This window comes from Cetorhinus maximus, unplaced genomic scaffold, assembly GCF_964194155.1.
Source record: "Cetorhinus maximus unplaced genomic scaffold, sCetMax3.hap1.1 HAP1_SCAFFOLD_1318, whole genome shotgun sequence".
Taxonomy (NCBI): Eukaryota; Metazoa; Chordata; class Chondrichthyes; order Lamniformes; family Cetorhinidae; genus Cetorhinus; species Cetorhinus maximus.
The window spans coordinates 1-23,428 of record NW_027597259.1 but is presented as its reverse complement, the minus strand read 5'-3'; the positions used below and the strand labels follow the sequence as shown (position 1 = coordinate 23,428).

Sequence of the window (23,428 nt, the reverse complement as noted above, 5' to 3'; positions counted from 1 at the left end):
TCACTGTCGCTGGGTAGGTTACCTCACTATCGCTGGGTAGATTACCTCACTGTCGCTGGGTAGATTAGCCCAGTGTCACTGGGTAGATTACCTCACTGTCTCTGGGTGGATTAGCCCGGTTTCACTGGGTAGATCACCTCACTGTCGCTGGGAAGATTACCTCACTGTCGCTGGGAAGATTACCTCACTGTCACTGGGTAGATTACCTCACTGTTGCTGGGTGGATCAGCCCAGTGTCGCTGGGTAGGTTAGCCCAGTAACACTGGATAGGTTACCACACTGTTGCTAGGTAGATTACCTCACTGTTGCTGGGTGGATTACCTCACTGTTGCTGCGTAGATCAGCCCAGTGTCGCTGGGTAGGTTAGCCCAGTAACACTGGATAGATTACCACACTGTTGCTAGGTAGATTACCTCACTGTTGCTGGGTGGATTATCTCACTGTTGCTGCGTAGGTTACCTCACTGTTGCTTGGTAGATTAGCCCAGTGTTGCTCTGTAGATTACCACATGGTTTCTAGATAGATTACCTCACTGTCACTGGGTAGATTAACTCACTATCGCTGGATAGATTAGTCCAGCAGCACTGGGTAGATTATCTCACTGTTACTGGGTCTATTGTCCCACTGTCACTAGGTACATTACGTTATTGTCGCTGGGTAGATTAGTCTAGTACCACTCAGTAAATTACCTCACTGTCGCTGTGTATATTAGCCCACTGAGACTGGATGGATTAATCTATTGTGGCTAGATAGCTAACCTCACTGTCGCTGGGTGGATTAGCCCAGTGTCACTGGGTGGATTAGCCCAGTGTCACTGGGTAGATTACCTCACTTGGGTGGATAGATTAGCCCAGTGTTGAATGGATTGTGCCAGTACAGTGTATATTATTCCAATATTGAGTAAATTGGGTGGATTATCCCAATGTTAGTTGGATTATTCCACTGCTGGGAGAAAAATTCCAGTGTTGAATGGGTTAGCCTTGCATTGGTTTCAGTTTCCAGTGTTGGGTGGATTTACCCAGTGCTGGAAAGATTCTCCCAGCATTGGGTAGAGTATCCAAATGCTGGAAGGAATATTCCAGTGACTGGTAAATTATCCCAGTGTTGGATGGATCAGTCCTGCGCAAGGCGGGCTCTCCGGGCGCCGGGCGGGCTCTCCGGGTGCTGGATGGAATGACATTAATCTTACCGCTTCTTCAGTAGGGTGCTGAAGTCCAGCTCACCAGCCTCGTCACCTGCATCTGTGCTACTGCAGAGAGATGAGCCAGTTAGAGAGCAGGATAGCTGCTGTGGGGGAACTGTTCCTCCAACAATATGCAATATGTCACAGCTTCCTAACACACAGTGGGCAAATAGCTGTCAGTAATGCTTTTGGATAAAGAGAATTTGTAGTTGATTTAATCTTTTGGATCTGTCATTCAAACCTCTCATATTAAGAACACACTGCTCAGGTGTCAGAGTGCAAACTGATTCAGAATGGATTCACCTGCTGCTTTCAAAAGTGATTCTGATGGGCTGGTTTATGTCTATTATATATTTACATAGAAAATAAATCTTCCTCTACACTGTCCCATCAAACACTCCCAGGACAGGTATAGCACGGGGTTAGATACAGAATAAAGCTCCCACTCCACTGTCCCCATCAAACATTCCCAGGACAGGTACAGCGCATGGTTAGATACTGACTATAGCTCCTTCTATCCCGTCCCCTTTCTCATTGTGGTCCCTTTATCTGATTTCAATATGCAGGTAGACTGGGAAAATCAGGTTGGTAGTGGATCCTAAGAAAAGGAATTTGTTGCATGTCTACGAGATGGCTTTTTGGAGCAGCTTGTGGTGGAGCCCACTAGGTAACAAGCAATTCTAGATTTAGTGATGTGTAATGAGGCAGATTTGATAAGGGAGCTTAAGATGAAGGAACCCTGAGGAGGAAGTGACCATAATATAATAGAATTTACCCTGCAATTTGAGAGGAAAAAGCTGGAATCAGATGTAACGGTATTACAGTTGGATAAAGGCAACGACAGAGGCATGAGGGAGGAGCTGGCCAGAATTGACTGGGAGATGAGCCTAGCAGGAAAGGCAGTGGAACAGCAATGGCAGGAGTTTCTGGGAGTAATTGGGAGACACAGCAAAAATTCATCCCTAGGAAGAAGAAGCATACTAAAGGGAGGACGAGGCAACCATGGCTGACAAGGGAAGTCAGGGACATCATAAAAGCTAAAGAGAAAGCATACAATGCGGCAAAGAGCAGTGGGAAACCAGGGGATTGGGAAGCCTACAAAGACCAATAAAGGACAACTAAAAAAGAAATAAGGAGGGAGAAGATTAAATATGAGGGTAAACTAGCCAGTAATACAAAAGAAGATTGTAAGAGTTTTTTTAGATATATAAAGGGTAGGAGAGAGGCTAAAGTGGACATTGGGCCGCTGGAAAATGATGCTGGAGAAGTGGTAGTGGGGAACAAATAAATGGCGGAGGAACTGAATAGGTACTTTGCGTCAGTCTTCACAGTGGAAGACATGAGTGACATCCCCAAAGTTCAAGAGAGTCAGGGGGCAGAGGTGAGTATGGTGGCCATTACCAAGGAGAAGGTGCTAGGAAAACTGAAAGGTCTGAAGGTGGATAAATCACCTGGGCCAGATGGATTACACCCCAGAGTTCTGAAGGAGATAGCTGAAGAGATAGTGGAGGTGTTAGTGGTGATCTTTCAGGAATCACTGGAATCAGGGAGGGTCCCAGAGGACTGGAAAATCGCTAATGTAATCCCCCTGTTTAAGAAGGGAGTGAGGCAAAAGACGGGAAATTACAGGCCGATTAGCCTGACCTCGGTCGTTGGTAAGATTTTAGAGTCCATTGTTAAGGATGAGATTTCAGAATACTTGGAAGTGCATGGTAAAATCAGGCAAAGTCAGCATGGTTTCATCAAGGGGAGGTCATGCCTGACAAATCTGTTAAAATTCTTTGAGGAGGTAACGAGTAGGTTAGACAAAGGAGAGCCAATAGATGTTATCTACTTGGACTTCCAGAAGGCCTTTGACAAGGTGCCGCACAGGAGGCTGCTCAGTAAGATAAAGGCCCATGGTGTTAGAGGCAAGGTATTAGCATGGATGGAAGATTGGCTGTCTGGCAGGAGGCAGAGAGTGGGGATAAGGGGGTCCTTCTCAGGATGGCGGCCGGTGACTAGTGGAGTTCCACAGGGGTCAGTGTTGGGACCACAACTTTTCACTTTATACATTAATGATCTAGATGAAGGAACTGAGGGCATCCTGGCTAAGTTTGCAGATGATACAAAGATAGGTGGAGGGACAGGTAGTATTGAGGAGGCGGGGAGGCTGCAGAAGGATTTGGACAGGTTAGGAGAATGGGTAAAGAAGTGGCAGATGGAATACAACGTGGGGTAGTGTGAGGTCATCCACTTTGGTAGGAAGAATAGAGGCATAGACTATTTTTTAAATGGGGAGAGTATTCAGAAATCTGGAGTGCAAAGGGACTTGGGAGTCCTAGTCCAGGATTCTCTTAAGGTTAACTTGCAGGTTGAATCGGTAGTTAGGAAGGCAAACGCAATGTTGGCATTTATTTCGAGAGGACTAGAATATAAAATTAGGGATGTGCTGCTGAGACTTTATAAGGCTCTGGTCAGACCACATTTAGAATATTGTGAGCAATTTTGGGCCCCGTATCTCAGGAAGGATGTGCTGGCCCTGGAGAGGGTCCAGAGGAGGTTCATGAGAACGATCCCAGGAATGAAAGGCTTAACATATGAGGCACGTTTGAGGACTCTGGGTCTATACTCAATGGAGTTTAGAAGGATGAGGGGGGATCTGATTGAAACTTACAGAATACTGAAAGGCCTGGATAGAGTGGACGTGGGGAAGTTGTTTCCATTAGTAGGAGAGACTAGGACCCGAGGGCACAGCCTCAGAGTAAAGGGAAGACCTTTTAGAACAGAGATGAGGAGAAACTTCTTTAGCCAGAGAGTGGTGAATCTATGGAATTCATCGCCACAGAAGGCTGTGGAGGCCAGGTCATTGAGTGTATTTAAGATGGAGATAGATAGGTTCTTGAGTGGTAAGGGGATCAAAGGTTACGGGGAGAAGGCGGGAGAATGGGGTTGAGAAACTTATCAGCCATGATTGAATGGCGGAGCAGACTCAATGGGCCGAATGGCCTAATTTCTGCTCCTATGTCTTACGTCTTACACTGTCCCCATCAAACACTCCCAGAACAGGTACAGCACGGGGTTAGATATAGAGTGAAGCTGGTGTTGCCTTGGCTCTCACTGCTGTGAGAATTTGGCTCCCTCCCTATGATCTTTGGGTGAGATCATTGATTGGTGGCTGGCATTGATGTGTTAATCGTAGCTCTCTGTAGTGAAGCCTCATCACAGGATGAACAGGTTGCTGTTCATGAGTGGAAAATGCCTATGGTTTCTGTTTGATTAACTCGCCCAGCTGCTGCTGCTTATGTAGCTGGCTTTTTAAATTTAATTTCAGGATGTGGGCATCGCTGGCAATGCCAATGATTTTGCCCTGAGCAGCTGGGAATGGGCCTTCTTCAAATGGCTGTGGTGGTTTTGGTATAGTCGAGAGACCTGCTGGGCCATATCTTGTTGAATATTATCACTGGTGGTATGTTTACTGGACTGTGGACTTTCTTAGCTGCAAAGTCCTGAAAATGTGAAACATTCTTTGGAAATGCATTTTCATTCTCTCTCACATGTCAGATCAGCCCTTTGCTTGTGTCGGAGATTGTGCCATATTCTGACCTCTTCCTTCATCGTTTCTCTATCTAGACCACGGAGAGGCTATGTCATGAGGTTTCCTATTGGAACAGACCAATGAGGTGCCAGCACAGAGGCCGTGTGAGGTGGGTGCATGGTCTTTGCTGATGCAGTGACAATGGGCTCAAATCAGAAAGGTGAAAGCTGCAGTGAGTTCGAATGTAGGAAAACACTGTGATGGGGAGGGAGGGGGGAAGAGAGGGTGGAGGAGGCAGGAATGAAGGAGGGGGAATGAAGGAGGGGGAATGAAGGAGGGGGAATGAAGGAGGGGGAATGAAGGAGGGGGAATGAAGGAGGGGGAATGAAGGAGGGGGAATGAAGGAGGGGGAATGAAGGAGGGGGAATAAAGGAGGGGGAATAAAGGAGGGGGAATAAAGGAGGGGGAATAAAGGAGGGGGAATAAAGGAGGGGGACTAAAGGAGGGGATTGAAGGAGAAAGGGGGGGGGGAGGAGAAAGAGGGGATGGGAGATGGAAGAGGAGAGGCAGGGGGAAGGAGGAAGGGGGGTGTGTGTGGGGGTGGGTGTGTGGGGGTGGGCATGGGGGGGTGTGCGTGTGGGGGTGGGTGTGTGGGGGGGGTGGGTGTGTGAGGGGTGGATGTGTGGGTGTGTGTGGGTGTGTATGGAGGTGGGTGTGTGGGTGTGGGTGTGTGGGGGTGGGTGTGTGGGGGTGGGTGTGTGGAGGTGGGTGGGGGTGGGCGTGAGGGTGGGAGTGGGTGTGTGGGGGTGGGTGTGTGGGGGGTGTGTGGGGGTGGGTGTGTGAGGGGTGGGTGGTTGTGTGGGTGTGTGTCTGTGGAGGGTGGGTGAGTGGGGGTGTTTTTGTGGGTGTGTGTGGGTGTGTGTGTGTGTGGGTGTGTGTGGGGGTGGGTGTGTGGGAACGTGTGTGTGGGTGTGTGTGGGGGGGTGTGTGTGGGGGGGGTGTGTGCGGGGGGGGTGTGGGAGGGTGTGTGTGGGGGGGGTGTGGGTGGGTGTGTGTGGGGGGGTGTGGGTGTGTGTGTGGGGGGGTGTGGGTGGGTGTGTGTCGGTGTGTGTGGGAGGGTGTGGGTGGGTGTGTGTGGGGGTGTGTGTGTGGGGGGGGTGTGGGTGGGGGTGGGTGTGTGGAGCTGGTTCGCAGACAGACACTGAGTGTTCTATTCACTGGGCAGAATTTTCAGGACGCGTGTGAGCTCCTGCCTGACCTGCTCGAGTATAAAATATTGCGCGATGATGATGATGATGCGCGATGATGATGATGATGCGCGATGATGATGATGCGCGATGATGATGATGCGCGATGATGATGATGCGTGATGATGATGATGAGCGATGATGATGCGCGATGATGATGATGATGCGCAATGATGATGATGCGCGATGATGATGATGATGCGCGATGATGATGATGCGTGATGATGATGATGATGCGTGATGATGATGATGATGAGCGATGATGATGCGCGATGATGATGTGCGATGATGATGCGCGATGATGATGATGTTGCGCGATGATGATGATGCGCGATGATGATGATGCGCGATGATGATGCGCGATGATGATGGTGATGCGCGATGATGATGATGATGCGCGATGATGATGATGATGCGCGGTGTTGATGATGCGATGATGATGATGATGCGCGATGATGAAGATGCGCGATGATGATGATGATGCGTGGATGATGATGCGCGATGATGATGATGATGCACGATGTTGATGATGCACGATGTTGATGATGCACGATGTTGATGATGCGCGATGTTGATGATGTGCGATGTTGATGATGATGCGCGATGATGATGATGCGCGATGTTGATGATGCGCGATGTTGATGATGATGCGCGATGATGCGTGATGATGATGCGCGATGATGATGATGCGCGATGATGATGATGCGCGATGTTGATGATGCGCGATGATGACGATGAGTGGCGATGTTGATGATGATGATGCGCGATGATGACGATGAGTGGCGATGTTGATGATGATGATGCGCGATGATGACGATGTTGATGATGATGCGCGATGATGACGATGAGTGGCGATGATGATGATGCGCGATGATGACGATGCGCGATGTTGATGATGATGCGCGATGTTGATGATGATGATGCACGATGATGACGATGAGTGGCGATGTTGATGATGATGCGCGATGATGACGATGAGTGGTGATGATGATGATGCGCGATGATGACGATGCGCGATGATGATGATGATGCGCGATGTTGATGATGATGATGCGCGATGTTGATGATGATGTGCGATGTTGATGATGATGATGCGCGATGTTGATGATGATGATGCGCGATGATGATGATGATGCGCGATGTTGATGATGACGATGCGCGATGTTGATGATGACGATGCGCGATGTTGATGATGATGCGCGATGTTGATGATGATGCGCGATGTTGATGATGCGCGATGTTGATGATGATGATGCGCGATGATGATGATGCGCGATGATGATGATGCGCGATGTTGATGATGATGATGCGCGATGATGATGATGATACCCGATGTTGATGATGATGATGCGCGATAATGATGATGCCCGATGTTGATGATGATGATGCGCGATGATGATGATGCCCGATGATGATGATGATGCGCGATGATGATGATGCGTGATGATGATGATGACGATGCGCGATGTTGATGATGACGATGCGCGATGTTGATGATGATGCACGATGTTGATGATGACGATGCGCGATGTTGATGATGCGCGATGATGATGATGCGCGATGATGATGATGCGCGATGTTGATGATGATGATGCGCGATGATGATGATGATGCCCGATGTTGATGATGATGATGCGCGATGATGATGATGCCCGATGATGATGCGCGATGATGATGATGCGTGATGATGATGATGATGTGCGATGATGATGATGCGCGATGATGATGATGCCCGACGATGATGATGCCCGACGATGATGATGATGCGCGACGATGATGATGATGCGCGACGATGATGATGATGCGCGACGATGATGATGATGCGCGATGATGATGATGATGCCCGATGACGATGATGATGCGCGATGATGATGATGCGCGACGATGATGATGATGCGCGACGATGATGATGATGCACGATGTTGATGATGATGCGCGATGACGACGATGAGTGGCGATGTTGATGATGATGCGCGATGTTGATGTTGATGCGCGATGACGACGATGAGTGGCGATGATGACGATGATGCGCGATGATGATGATGCGCGATGATGATGATGCGCGATGATGATGATGATGCGCGATGGTGATGATGATGCGCGATGATGATGATGATGCACGATGTTGATGATGATGCGCGATGATGACGATGAGTGGCGATGTTGATGTTGATGCGCGATGACGACGATGAGTGGCGATGATGACGATGATGCGCGATGGTGATGATGATGCGCGATGGTGATGATGATGCGCGATGGTGATGATGATGCGCGACGATGATGATGATGCGCGACGATGATGATGCGCGACGATGATGATGATGCGCGACGATGATGATGATGCGCGACGATGATGATGATGCGCGACGATGATGATGATGCGCGACGGTGATGATGATGCGCGACGATGATGATGCGCGATGGTGATGATGATGCGCGATGATGATGATGCGCGATGATGACGGTGAAGATGATGATGATGCGCGATGATGATGATGATGCGCGATGATGATGATGATGCGCGATGATGATGATGATGATGCGCGATGATGATGATGCGCGATGGTGATGATGATGCGCGATGATGATGATGATGCGCGATGATGACGATGATGCGCGATGATGATGCGCGATGATGATGTTGATGGGCGATGATGATGATGCGCGATGATGATGATGATGGGCGATGATGATGATGCGCGATGATGATGGGCGATGATGATGATGCGCGATGATGATGATGCGCGATGATGATGATGCGCGATGATGATGATGCGTGATGATGATGATGGGCGATGATGATGGGCGATGATGATGATGGGCGATGATGATGATGGGCGATGATGATGATGCGCGATGATGATGATGCGCGATGATGATGATGCGCGATGATGATGATGCGCGATGATGATGCGTGATGATGACGGGCGATGATGATGCGTGATGATGATGTTGATGCGCGATGATGACAGGCGATGATGATGCACGATGATGATGCGTGATGATGACAGGTGATGATGATGATGCACGATGATGATGATGCGTGATGATGATGTCGATGCGCGATGATGATGATGCGCGACGATGATGCGCGAAGATGATGATGATGCGCCATGATGACGGGCAATGATGATGATGAACGATGATGATGCGCGATGATGACAGGTGAGCAGGAGTCAGAAATGTGCCCACCAACAATTAAGAGGCAATTAATCCCAGTAAAGTTGTAATTGTCCCCAATTTATTGTGGTCCCGGTTGGCAGGCAGGCGAATCGGCCGACTTTGCATTTTTGATGAAACCTCATCCAAGTACAGGATGAAGTTTCCGCTATTAAATATAAAAATTATCAATGGGCAGCATTTTTATCAGGTATATGTTCAGGTGACTGATTGTGGCGCTTGGACATTTTCCCCTGATTTTACAATCTTTGTTTAATTGTTTTGAAGTCTTCAGCTCCCAGAGGCAGCTCTCTGCCTTCAGGGAGCTTTCATTCAGCGCTCACCCCCTCCAGCCCCTCTCCCCGGCAGCGCTGAGCATTTCAACATGCGTTCCTCGCTGGCTGGCCGTCAATTGGCCATCAGTGTGAAATCGCAGTCAGGGGCTGACTGCAGTGGGCAGCTCGTTCTCCAGCCGCTCGTGAACCCGCCAGTCATGCCCGCCTGCCAACCTGAAAATTCTGCCCACTGTGTTGCTGATGTGACTCGGTGATCGCCTCTCACAGTCCAGCTGTCCCCAGAATGGCCCCCACAACAGGACTCTGTAATGGTCCAAATGTTGGGAGAGATTCTGTGATTGCTGTTTAGTCAGCTGACTGACCCAGCTTCTTAAAGGAGCCACGACCCTGGTCATGAGCAGGGAATCCCCATCCTTGTTTGTGCTTTTTCCATGTTTATCATTGGCCAATCAGGTCACTGGGGACCTGGACATTCCCATTGTTGCTGCTGGCCCTTTAAGAGCTGGGATTGAGTGCTGTTGGAGAGTGTTACTACCTGCCACTGATCCCCATCCTTTTCCGAGCTGCCACTGCTGCCAGGCTCCTAGATGATGATTTGAATTCCAGGTTAAAACTGCTCTTTTCAGTTGCTGTCACAGACACAGCAACACACCCAGACACAACCTGAACCTTTACTCACACTCAGCCAGCAACAGGTCATATTTAAAACCCAATAAAATCAACTGGAAACACTAAAGAAGAGGCCAATGACCAATGCAATGAAGCTGAGGGAATACAGGAAGAGTGAGGGGGTGGTCACAGGCTGCTTCCTTCATCAAACACCAGCAATGAGCTGCCACACTGAACCAGCTTGAACCAATACTTGGACACATTTGCCCAATGAACGCTTGTACTGGATCACCAAGCTGCCACCCTGCACCAATCAGCTGCAGTTTTGAATATACTGCCACGTTTGACCAATACGCTGCCACCTTGGCCTAATGGCATGTTGCCTGCCATGTTGGCATGTTGGATTCTGCACCCCCCCCACAGTCCAATTCGTCACTGAGCTGGGATGAGACCCATCCCCAGGCAACAGCAGCAGATTGCTTAGCCGGAAGGTCCAGACAGGAGTGCCAGCACCCTGTGCCAACTCTGACAAGCCCAGGCCACAGGCTGGCAAACACTCGGCAGCACTGACTCAACTGAGACCCTGGCCTGTAAGGACACCAAGCTCATGGGCAATAGAAACACATGAGGAGGACTTTGCCTCAGGTTGTGCCTTCAATGGCCCTGGTTTTCTTGGTGGTTCTGGGTGTAAAGTATTGCTGTGGGGTTTGGCAAGTCGAGAATTAGACATCAAAGTGGCCTCGATATGTTAAAACACGTTTCACATCTCAAATTTAAAGAGAGTCACTTACGTGCGTCTGAACTGAGAAAAAATGTCCACTTCCTCTTGCACTGGGACCTCTGGGATTTGAACACACCAGAGTTAGTGCCACTACTGTAATATTTACACAACATGTTTACAACTTTGTTCCAAATAGTACATCGATAGCACCCCTGTGCTCCCTCCGACTGATTTTAAAATTCTCATCCTCCCATGGCCTCGCTCTCATCTCTGTAACCTCCAGCCCATCCATCCTCCAAGACAGCTGTCCCCCTCCAGCTCCGCTCTGTAGCACACACAGAATAGGTTCAAGGGGCTGAATGGCCTACTCCTGTTCATACATTTCTCTCCCCGATTTTAACTGCTCCACCATTGGTAAAGCTGAAGGTTTGAGATTCTCTCCCTAACCCTCTGCCCCTCACCCTATTGTTTCCGTCCCTGCAAATTCCACCATCATGAATTGGCTTTTTGGGTTCACTTCAAATAGAAGCAGTATCTTCCACACCAGTGTGTCCAACACGTCTTTCCCTGTCATCAACTGAGGATCCCCCACCCCCTCCCCCAGGTAGTAAACAGGCCATCCGACTGTCTGTCTGTCATCCTCCTCCCTCTCCCCCTCCCCCTCCCCCTCCCCTCCCCCACCCTCTCTCTCCCTCTCCCTCTCCCTCTCCCCCTCTCCCCCTCCCCCTCCCCCACCCTCTCTCTCCCTCTCCCCTTCACCCTCCCCCTCGCCCTCCCCCTCCCTTAAAAGGTGATGGTGTAGTGGCATTGTCGCTGGACTAGTAATCCAGAGACCCAGGGTTCGAATCTCGCCACAGCAAATGGTGGAATTTGAATCTAATAAAAATCTGGAATTAAAAGTCTGATGATGACCATGAAACCATTGTCGATTGTTGTAAAAACCCATCTGGTTGTCACTAATGTTCTTTAGGGAAGGAAATCTGCCATCCTTACCTGGTCTGGCCTACATGTGACTCCAGACCCAGAGCAATGTAGTTGACCCTTAAAGGTCCTCTGAACAAGGGCAATTAGGGACGGGCAATAAATACTGGCCCAGCCAGCGACGCCCACATGAATGAATAAAGAAATTAAACAGCCCATCCGACTGTGTCTGTCACATTTCCAGCAGTTTTGCTTTTACCCCTTCCCATCTCTCCTAGCTAGGATAGGGTTCCCCTTGTCACCTTCCACTCACCAGTCTCCAGATTCAACTTTCATCGTCCGTCATTTCTGTCACCTCCAGCACGATGCCACCAAACACAGCTTCCCCCACACCTGCCCTTTCAGCATTCCAGGCTTCTCTATCAGCCCCAGCACCCCCTCCCCTTCATACCCTTCTAATACAAGCACAGGAGATGCAACACCTGTCCTTTCACCTCCTCCCTTCCCACTGACCAAGGCCTCAGCCACTCCTTCCAGGTGAAGCAGCAATTTATCTATACCTCCTTCAACTTGGATACTGTATTCACTGCTCACAATGCAGTCTCCTCCACACTGAGGTGACCAAACACAGATTGGGTAACTGCTTTACAGAGCACCTCTGTTCAGTATGTAAGCGTGATCCTGAGCTTTCAGCTGCCTGTTATTTTAATTCCCAGCCTTGTTCCCAGTCTGGTCTCTCTGTCCTTGGCCTGCTGCACTGTTCCAATGAAACTCAGCAGCAGTGTGAGGACAGCACCTCAATATTTGATTAGGTTCTTTACAGCATTCAGGACTCACACTGAGTTCAACAATTTCAGAGCAAAATCTCTAACTTCCTTTTTTCTTAAAGGGAGCAGGCATTGGTATTAATTCTGTTTTTCCTGTTGACAGCTCCTCTAGGCCCACTTAATGTTTCTTTACTTGTTCAGTTGCCATCTCTCCTTTCCCTTGCACCATCATCCTTTTTGTCCTTTAATCTCTTCTGCCTGCACCCTATCACAGGGCTTTCTTTTCATTCTTTCCTCCCCTTAAAACATATCAACATTTCTAGCTTCTCCCAGTTTTGGTGAACCTGAAACATGAACTCTGTTTCTGTCTCCACCAACACTCCCTAAACTGCTGAACATCTCCAGTACTCTCGGTTTTGATTTCAGATCTCCAGTATCTGGGGAGCTTTTGCTTTTGAATTAGAGCCAGCAGTCTGGGTGTACTTCCCCTGAAATGGAACATTTGCAATCATACATTGGTGTGGTTATTCTGGCATATTGGCCAGTGGTGTGGGAGCTCAGACCATCAGCCATTGAAGAGCCCTCCTCTCCATAGGGAGGTAGTTTATGGGATGACTTGCACTCACCATGAACACTCAGCTCAAAGTTGCAGCAATCAAACTTGTCCTTGTCATTGACCTCACATCGATAACCTCCTGCGTCATTGGTCTTTGCCTGTATGATGTGCATCTCAAAGGTGTAGACCTGTGGAGAGCCGGGTGAGGGAGGAAGCAGTGTCAGGCCTGGCCTCATCAAGGACACGTCAGCAGGAAGGACAAGAACCTTGAGATTTAGCAGCCCTGCCCCCCCCCACCCCCGATCACTGCTCATGTTGCAAAAGCATACATGCCCACTATTGGCCATGGGGGATGGGAAACCGTTCACTATCGGCCGTGGCGGGGGGGAGACGGTTCACTATCGGCCGTGGCGGGGGGGAGACGGTTCACTATTGGCCGTGGCGGGGGGGAGACGGTTCACTATCGGCCGTGGCGGGGGGGAGACGGTTCACTATCGGCCGTGGCGGGGGGGAGACGGTTCACTATCGGCCGTGGCGGGGGGGAGACGGTTCACTATCGGCCGTGGCGGGGGGGAGAAGGTTCACTATCGGCCGTGGCGGGGGGGAGACGGTTCACTATCGGCCGTGGCGGGGGGGAGACGGTTCACTATCGGCCGTGGCGGGGGGGAGACGGTTCACTATCGGCCGTGGCGGGGGGGAGACGGTTCACTATCGGCCGTGGCGGGGGGGAGACGGTTCACTATCGGCCGTGGCGGGGGGGAGACGGTTCACTATCGGCCGTGGCGGGGGGGAGACGGTTCACTATCGGCCGTGGCGGGGGGGAGACGGTTCACTATCGGCCGTGGCGGGGGGGAGACGGTTCACTATCGGCCGTGGCGGGGGGGAGACGGTTCACTATCGGCCGTGGCGGGGGGGAGACGGTTCACTATCGGCCGTGGCGGGGGGGAGACGGTTCACTATCGGCCGTGGCGGGGGGGAGACGGTTCACTATCGGCCGTGGCGGGGGGGAGACGGTTCACTATCGGCCGTGGCGGGGGGGAGACGGTTCACTATCGGCCGTGGCGGGGGGGAGACGGTTCACTATCGGCCGTGGCGGGGGGGAGACGGTTCACTATCGGCCGTGGCGGGGGGGAGACGGTTCACTATCGGCCGTGGCGGGGGGGAGACGGTTCACTATCGGCCGTGGCGGGGGGGAGACGGTTCACTATCGGCCGTGGCGGGGGGGAGACGGTTCACTATCGGCCGTGGCGGGGGGGAGACGGTTCACTATCGGCCGTGGCGGGGGGGAGACGGTTCACTATCGGCCGTGGCGGGGGGGAGACGGTTCACTATCGGCCGTGGCGGGGGGGAGACGGTTCACTATCGGCCGTGGCGGGGGGGAGACGGTTCACTATCGGCCGTGGCGGGGGGGAGACGGTTCACTATCGGCCGTGGCGGGGGGAGACGGTTCACTATCGGCCGTGGCGGGGGGGAGACGGTTCACTATCGGCCGTGGCGGGGGGGAGACGGTTCACTATCGGCCGTGGCGGGGGGGAGACGGTTCACTATCGGCCGTGGCGGGGGGGAGACGGTTCACTATCGGCCGTGGCGGGGGGGAGACGGTTCACTATCGGCCGTGGCGGGGGGGAGACGGTTCACTATCGGCCGTGGCGGGGGGGAGACGGTTCACTATCGGCCGTGGCGGGGGGGAGACGGTTCACTATCGGCCGTGGCGGGGGGGAGACGGTTCACTATCGGCCGTGGCGGGGGGGAGACGGTTCACTATCGGCCGTGGCGGGGGGGAGACGGTTCACTATCGGCCGTGGGGGAGGGGAGACGGTTCACTATCGGCCGTGGGGGAGGGGAGACGGTTCACTATCGGCCATGGCGGGGGGGGAGACGGTTCACTATCGGCCATGCGGGAGGGGAAACCGTTCACTATTGGCCGTGGCGGGGGTGGGAGACCGTTCACTATTGGCCGTGGCGGGGGGGAGACCGTTCACTATTGGCCATGCGGGAGGGGAAACCGTTCACTATTGGCCGTGGCGGGGGTGGGAGACCGTTCACTATTGGCCGTGGGGTAGGGGAGATTATTGAAGACTGGATGCTGGTAGGTGATGATTTAAAAAAGATTTAAAAATCTTTTTGTAAAAATCTAATTTTGTTTGTGGTTAGCACTTAACTGAAACCTATAGTTGAAATTCTAAAGTTCGGAGCCTTAAACAGGGTTTTAACATGGTCTCCATTGGGTGAGAAGTTGGGTTTAGTGAATTGATGCAGCAGCAGAGACTGGTTTCTCTGTGACTGGGTCAGCCAGCCTTTGTCTGAGGGGCATGTGAGGCCACCCAACTTCGTGTGACTCAGAATAGAGTGCTGGGAGTTGGGTGATTGAGGGAATTTGGGTAGGAAGCGAAAGAGGTGCTCCTTTGTTTTTGCTTTTGGCATTTGATAACTCGAGAGGAGCGGCGGCCTTAAACAATAAGAGGAACTTGGCCTGAGACCAGAGCGGGACCGGGATCCAGTGCGAGAGGAGTGGTGGCCTTGGTAAGTAGGACCTGGTGAGTATTTCTCTTGTCCAGTCTTTAAAGTAAAAATTGATCTTTAGTTTGGATTAAGTAGTGTTTGAAGTATAAGAAGTAAAGTGCCAAGTATATATTTAATATTCTTTAAACTAGACGGAGTAAAAGTAAAGGGAGTAATTTAAGAGTAAATCATGGCCGGGCAGCTCGTCCATGTGGAATGCTCCACCTGTGCGATGTGGGAAGTTAGGGACACTTCCAATGTCCAGAGAGGCCTCATATGCAGGAAGTGTCTCCAGCTGCAGCTACTCAAAATCCGTGTTTCGGTGCTGGAGCTTTGGCTGGAGTCACCATGGAGCATCCACAAGGATGAGATCTTTGCGGATAGCACGTACAGTGAGGTGGTCACACCGCAGGTAAAGAGTGCACAGGCAGAAAGGGAATGTGTGACTGCCAGGCAGAGTAAAAGCACTAGGCAGGTAGTGCAGGAGTCCCCTGGGTTCATCTCCCTCTCTAACAGATTTTCTGTTTTTGATACTGCCTGGGGAGATGGTTTCTGGCGGGGTGGGGGGTGAAAACAGCAAGAGCCAAGTCCTGGCACCACGAGTGGCTCAGCTGCACAGGACGGGGCAGGGGGGTGGGGGAAGGGTTGGAGAGCAATAGTGATAGGGGATTCTATCATAAGGGGAACAGATAGACGTTTCTGCGGCTGCAGACGTGACACTAGGATGGTATGTTGCCTCCCTGGTGCCCGGGTCAAGGGCGTCACTGAGCGGCTGCAGGACATTCTGGAGGGGGAGGGTGAACAGCCAGTGGTCATGGTCCATATTGGTACTAAAGAAATAGGTAAAAAGAGGGATGTGGGGGATGAGGTCCTGAAAGCAGAATATAGGGAGCTAGGAAATAAATTAAAAAGCAGGACCTCAAAGGTAGTAATCTCAGGATTACTTCCAGTGCCACGTGCTAGCGAGATCAGGAATAGGGAAATAGACTGGATGAATGCGTGACTGAAGAGATGGTGTAGGAGAGAGGGATTTAGATTCCTGAGGCATTGGGACCAATTCTGGGGAAGATGGGACATGTACAAGCTGGACGGGTTGCACCCCAGCAGGTCCAGGACCAATATCCTCGCTGGAGTATTCACCAGTACTGTGGGGGAGAGTGTGAACTAGAGTGGCAGGGAGATGGGAACCTGAGTGGGGAAACACAAGAGGGGGAAACAAAGATAGAGATGGAGGACAGAAAAGTAAAAAGTCAAAGTGGAAGGCAGAGGAAGCAGGGGCTAGCAGCAAATAGGGCTATAGCACAAAAAAATGCATAAAAATGTTAAAAAGACAAGTACAAATGCACTGTATCTGAATGTATGGAGCATTTGCAATAAGGTAGACAAATTAACAGCGCAAATAGATGTAAACGGGTATGATATGATTACGATTAAAGAAAGATGGCTGCAGGTTGACCAAGGCTGGGAACTGAATATCCAAGGGTATTCAATGTTTAGGAAGAACAGGCAAAAAGTTAAAGGAGGTGGCGTGGCACTGTTAGTTAAGGATGAAATCAGTGCAATTGTGAGAGAACATATTGGCTCAGAAGATCTAGATGTAGAGTCAGTCTGGGTGGAGCCAAGAAGCAACGAGGGGTGGACACCATAAATGGGAGCTGTCTATAGGCCTCCAAACAGTAGTGGTAAGGTAGGGGACGGCATTAAACAGGAAATTAGAGATGCATGTAACAAGGGTGCTAAGTAATCATGGGTCACTTTAATCTACATATAGACTGGGCAAACCAAATTAACAATAATACTGTGGTGGATGAAGTCCAGGAGTGTGTACAAGATGGTTTTTTAGATCAGTATGTCGAGGAACCAACTAGATTGGCTTTTGTGCAATGAGAAGGGTTTAATTAATAATCTTGTTGTGTGGGGTCCCTTAGGGAACACAGTGACCATAATATGATAGAATTCTTCATTTGGATGGAAAGTGAAGTACTCCGATCTGAAACTAGGGTCCTAAATCTTAACAAAGGAAACTATGAAGGTATGAGGTGTGAGTTGGCTAAGATAGCTGGGGAACTTCATTAAAATGCATGACAGTAGATATGCAATGGCTAATATTTAAGGAACTGTTGCATTGTAACAGGTATACATTCCTTTCGGGCACAAAAACACAACAGGAAAAGCAGCCCAACCATGGCTAACAAAAGAAATTAAGGATAATATTAGATCCAAAGAGGAGTCATATAAAGTTGCTACATAAAGTAACAAGCCTGAGGATTAGGAGCAGTTTAGAGTTCAGCAAAGGAGGACCAAGAGATTGATTAAGAGGGGAAAAATAGAGTATGAGAGTAAACTTGCAAGGAACATAAAAGCAGACTGTAAAAGCTTCTATGGGCAGCATTTTACCCGTCCCGGGGGGGGTTGTGCGTGAGCAGACGGGTTTCCGATCAGCCAATTAAGGCCCGCTCAGCGTGACATCCATTTGGAAGCGCTGTGCACTCCCTGTGCGGGCGGGGGAATTCCCTGAGCAGGTTTGTGTGCTCTTGTGAGCATGCACATGGAAGAGTGCACAGGTCTCCTTGAGGCAAAGCGCTGCCTCAGGGAGATCAGCTCGAATGTGAAAAACGGATTAAAGAATAGAAAAACTTTAATGACATGTCCCCTCATGTAACACTGTCACATGAGCTGGCACATGTCCATAACTTTTATTTGAAGAGTATGTAAAGATTTTAAAATCCTCATGAAAGCTCATCCCGCCCGTGGATGAGGTTTCATGCTTTTTCAGAAGGCTGCCTGGTCTCTTCGGCTGCCCACCAACCTTAAGGTTGGATGGGCAGGTCAATTAATTGTTTTAAGTACCTCACTAATGACCTTAAGTGGCCGTTGACAGGTTGGCGGGTGCGCAGCTGACTCAGCTGAGCCCCCGCTGACCTGAAAATGTCAATGATGCGAGGTGACATCGGGACACCCTGTTTGCCGACCTAAAAATTCACCCCTATAAGTACATAAAAAGAAAAAGATTAGTGAAGACAAATGTAGGTCCCTTACAGTCTGAAACGGGAGAATTTATAATGGAGAACAAGGAAATGGCAGAGTAATTAAACAGCTACTTTAGTTTTATCTTCACAGAGGAAAACACAAATAACTTCCCAGAAATGCCAGGGAATCAAACGTTTAGTGAGGAGGAGGAATAGAAGGGAATTAGTATTACTAAAAAAATAGTGCTGGAGAAATTAATGGGATTGAAAGCCGATAAATCCCCAGGGCCTGATAATCTACATCCCAGGGCACTAAAGGAAGTGGCCATGGAAATAGTGGATGCGTTGGTTATCATCTTCCAAAATCCTTTAGATTCTGGAACTGCCCCGGCAGATTGGAGGGTGGCAAATGTAACCCCACTATTTAAAAAAGGAGGGAGGGAGAAAACAGGGAATTACAGACTAGTTAGCCTAATGTCAGTAGTAGGGAAAATGCTAGAGTCTATTATAAAGAATGTGATAGCAGGACACTTAGAAAATATCAACGGGATTGGACAAAGTAAACATGGATTTATGAAAAGGAAATCATCTTTGACAAGCTTACTGGGGTTTTCTGAGGAAGTAACTAGTAGAATAGATAAGGGAGAACCAGTGGATGTGGTGTATTTGGTTTTTCAAAAGGTTTTTGATCAAATCAAGATAAGAGGTTAGTGTGAAAAATTAAAGCACCTGGGACTGGGGGTAATATATTGGCATGGATTGAGAAATGGTTGACAGACAGGAAACAGAGAATAGAAATAAATGAGTCTTTTTCGGAGTGGCAGGCAGTGACTAGCAGGGTACCGCAGGGAACAGTGCTATGGCCCCAGCTATTTACAATATATATCAATGACATAGAAGAGGGAACGAAATGTAATATTTCCAAGTTTGCTGACGACACAAAACTGGATGGGAATGTGAGCGATGAGGAAGGTGTTAAGAGGCTTCAAGGTGATTTAGACAGAAAGAGTGAGTGGGCAAATAAATGGTTGGGGGGGTGGCAACAGGAAGGGGAGACAGTTCCCAATTGGCGGCAAGGGGGGGCGGAGACCGTTCCCGATTGGCGGCGAGGGGGGGGTGGAGACCGTTCCCTATTGGCGGCGAGGGGGGGGTGGAGACCGTTCCCTATTGGCTGCGGGGGGGGGGGGGGGGGGGGGGGCGGAGACCGTTCCCTATTGGCTACGAGGGGGGCGGAGACCGTTCCCTATTGGCTGCGAGGGGGGCGGAGACCGTTCCCTATTGGCAGGAGGGGCGGAGACCGTTCCCTATTGGCTGGGGGGGGCGGAGACTGTTCACTATTGGCTGGGGGGGGGGCGGAGACTGTTCCCTCTTGGCTGGGGGGGGCGGAGACTGTTCCCTCTTGGCTGGGGGGGGCGGAGACTGTTCACTATTGGCTGGGGGGGCGGAGACTGTTCACTATTGGCTGGGGGGGGGTGGAGATTGTTCACTATTGGCTGGGGGGCGGAGACTGTTCACTATTGGCTGGGGGGGCGGAGACTGTTCACTATTGGCTGGGGGTGGGGGGGGTGGAGATTGTTCACTATTGGCCATTATTTGGGTCCTTACCTTGGTGTTGCGATCATAAGTCTCCCTCAGTTGGAGGTGAGCTCCTGTTTTGCTGGCCAGATCCATCCATTTGCCTTTGAACCAACGGACACTGGGTTTCCTTAGGATGTTGGTGCCTTGGATGCGGCTGGTGAAGGTGATATCAGACCCTGGTCAACAACAATAACACAGCCAGTGACAGGAAACTGCCAAATCAAGCTCTCCAGCCTAGCACAGAGGCAAAAGGGTTCAGAGGGAGGTGCAGGGAGGGACGAGGGGGGTGTAGGGAGGGGCGAGGGGGGTGTAGGGAGGGGCGAGGGGGGTGCAGGGATGGGGTCTGGGGTGGGAGATGGGCGGGGGAGTGCAGGGATGGGGAGTGGGGGATGTGTGGGGGAATGCGGGCGGGGTTAGGGGGTGGGGATGGGGAGTGGGGGTGTGTGTGGGGGAGGGGTTGTGTGGGGGAGGGGGGGGTGGGGATGGGGAGTAGGGGATCGGGGGTGGGGGAGGGGGGTGAGGATGGGGAGTGCGGGGTGTGTGTGGGAGGGGGGTGTGTGGGGGAGGGGATGGGGAGTGGGGGATCGGGGTGGGGATGGGACGTGGGGGATGTGTGGGGGAGGGGGGTGTGTGGGGGAGGGGGGTGGGGATGGGGAGGGGGGGATGTGTGGGGGAGGGGGGTGTGTGGGGGAGGGGATGGGGAGTGGGGGATCGGGGGTGGGGATGGGGAGTGGGGGGGATGGGGCGTGGAGGATGTGTGGGGGAGGGGGGTGGGGATGGGGAGTGGGGGATGTGTGGGGGAGGGGGTAGGGATGGGGAGTGGGGATGGGGAGTGGGGTGGGTGTGTGGGGGAGGGGGTGAGGATGGGGAGTGGGGATTTGGGGGTGGGGATGGGGAGTGTGTGGGGGAGGGGGGTGGGGATGGAAGTGGGGATTTGGGGGTGGGGAATGTGTGGGGGAGGGGCGTGGGGATGGGGAGTGGGGGAATGTGTGGGGGAGGGGGGTGGGGATGGGGAGTGGGGGAATGGGTGGGGAGGGGGTGGGGATGGGAGTGGGGAGTGGGGTGGGGATGGGGAGTGGGGGGTGGGGATGGGGAGTGGGGGATCGGGGGTGGGGATGGGGAGTGGGGGATCGGGGGTGGGGATGGGGAGTGGGGGATCGGGGGTGGGGATGGGGAGTGGGGGATCGGGGGTGGGGATGGGGAGTGGGGGATCGGGGGTGGGGATGGGGAGTGGGGGATCGGGGGTGGGGATGGGGAGTGGGGGATCGGGGGTGGGGGATCGGGGGTGGGGATGGGGAGTGGGGGATCGGGGGTGGGGATGGGGAGTGGGGGATCGGGGTGGGGATGGGGAGTGGGGGATCGGGGGTGGGGATGGGGAGTGGGGGATCGGGGGTGGGGATGGGGAGTGGGGGATGGGGGGTGGGGATGGGGAGTGGGGGATGGGGGGTGGGGATGGGGGAGTGGGGGATGGGGGTGGGGATGGGGAGTGGGGGATGGGGGGTGGGGATGGGGAGTGGGGGATGGGGGGTGGGGATGGGGAGTGGGGGATGGGGGGTGGGGATGGGGAGTGGGGATGGGGGGTGGGGATGGGGAGTGGGGATGGGGGGTGGGGATGGGGAGTGGGGGATGGGGGGTGGGGATGGGGAGTGGGGGATGTGTGTGGTTAGGGGGTGGGGTGGGGATGGGGGTGGGGGATGTGTGGGGGAGTGGGGGGTGTGTGGGGTAGTGGATGGGGTTAGGGGGTGGGGATGGGCGGTGGGGATGGGCGGTGGGGATGGGCGGTGGGGATGGGCGGTGGGGTTAGAGGGTGGGGATGGGCGGTGGGGATGGGCGGTGGGGATGGGCGGTGGGGTTAGGGGGTGGGGATGGGTGGTGGGGATGGGCGGTGGGGATGGGCGGTGGGGATGGGCGGTGGGGATGGGCGGTGGGGATGGGCGGTGGGGATGGGCGGTGGGGTTAGAGGGTGGGGATGGGCGGTGGGGATGGGCGGTGGGGATAGGCGGTGGGGTTAGAGGGTGGGGATGGGCGGTGGGGATGGGCGGTGGGGATGGGCGGTGGGGATGGGCGGTGGGGATGGGCGGTGGGGATGGGCGGTGGGTTAGGGGGTGGGGATGGGCGGTGGGGATGGGCGGTGGGGTTAGACGGTGGGGATGGGCGGTGGGGATGGGCGGTGGGGATGGGCGGTGGGGATGGGCGGTGGGGATGGGCGGTGGGGATGGGCGGTGGGGATGGGCGGTGGGGATGGGCGGTGGGGATGGGCGGTGGGGATGGGCGGTGGGGATGGGCGGTGGGGATGGGCGGTGGGGATGGGCGGTGGGGATAGGCGGTGGGGTTAGGGGGTGGGGATGGGCGGTGGGGATGGGCGGTGGGGATAGGCGGTGGGGTTAGGGGTGGGGATGGGTGGTGGGGTTAGGGGGTGGGGTTAGGGGGTGGGGATGGGTGGTGGGGTTAGGCGGTGGGGTTAGGGGGTGGGGATGGGTGGTGGGGTTAGGGGGTGGGGATGGGTGGTGGGGATGGGCGGTGGGGATGGGCGGTGGGGTTAGGCGGTGGGGTTAGGGGGTGGGGATGGGTGGTGGGGTTAGGGGGTGGGGATGGGTGGTGGGGTTAGGGGGTGGGGATGGGTGGTGGGGATGGGCGGTGGGGATGGGCGGTGGGGATAGGCGGTGGGGTTAGGGGGTGGGATGGGCGGTGGGGATGGGCGGTGGGGATAGGCGGTGGGTTAGGGGGTGGGGATGGGCGGTGGGGATGGGCGGTGGGGATGGGCGGTGGGGATGGGCGGTGGGGATGGGCGGTGGGGATGGGCGGTGGGGATGGGCGGTGGGGATGGGCGGTGGGGATGGGCGGTGGGGATGGGCGGTGGGGATGGGCGGTGGGGATGGGCGGTGGGTTAGGGGGTGGGGATGGGCGGTGGGGATGGGCGGTGGGGATGGGCGGTGGGGTTAGGGGGTGGGGATGGGCGGTGGGGTTAGGGGGTGGGGTTAGGGGGTGGGGATGGGCGGTGGGGTTAGGGGCTGGGGTTAGGACGGGTATATTCTATAGCTGGCTCTGTCCACGCTGCTGCTCCTTACCAACCATCACTGTTCCTGACTGTGGTTTCTCCAGGAACAGAGCGGTGCCATCCTCAGAGCGGTGCCATCCTGGGAAGCTGCTCCTACACTCCCACTCTTTAACCCAGCTAAACTCTGGCTGTGAGCCTTCTCTTTGCCAGATATTTCCAAAGCCTCCTCTGTGCTCTGGGCTTCTGGAATCTTCTCTCCACTGAGGGCTCCTGGTGCCGTCTCTCGATTGGATGCTCCTGGAACATTCTCTGTGCAGGATGCTGGAGATATTAAGAGACAATTGTCATCTTGCCCTGATGGAAGACTGGCTCCTGTCACTCAGCTTTATTGGGGCTCTCCTCACG

General features: G+C 53.1%; 1 protein-coding gene across 1 annotated transcript in view; it reads right to left on the bottom strand.

Moving 5' to 3' along the window:
* LOC144676050 (myosin-binding protein C, cardiac-type-like) overlaps positions 1–23,227 on the bottom strand; it is a gene marked incomplete at its 3' end in the record, with an annotated part of 90,202 nt that extends 66,975 nt beyond the window's left edge. The window contains exons 1-6 of the mRNA XM_078536568.1: positions 23,094–23,227; positions 20,053–20,201; positions 13,047–13,164; positions 10,803–10,851; positions 9,938–9,985; positions 1,190–1,249 (exon numbers count right to left, since the gene is read on the bottom strand). Of these exons, the coding sequence (XP_078392694.1) occupies positions 1,190–1,249; positions 9,938–9,985; positions 10,803–10,851; positions 13,047–13,164; positions 20,053–20,201; positions 23,094–23,100 (431 nt within the window). The remainder of the gene's footprint in view (positions 1–1,189; positions 1,250–9,937; positions 9,986–10,802; positions 10,852–13,046; positions 13,165–20,052; positions 20,202–23,093) is intronic.
* Positions 23,228–23,428: the final 201 nt, after the last annotated feature.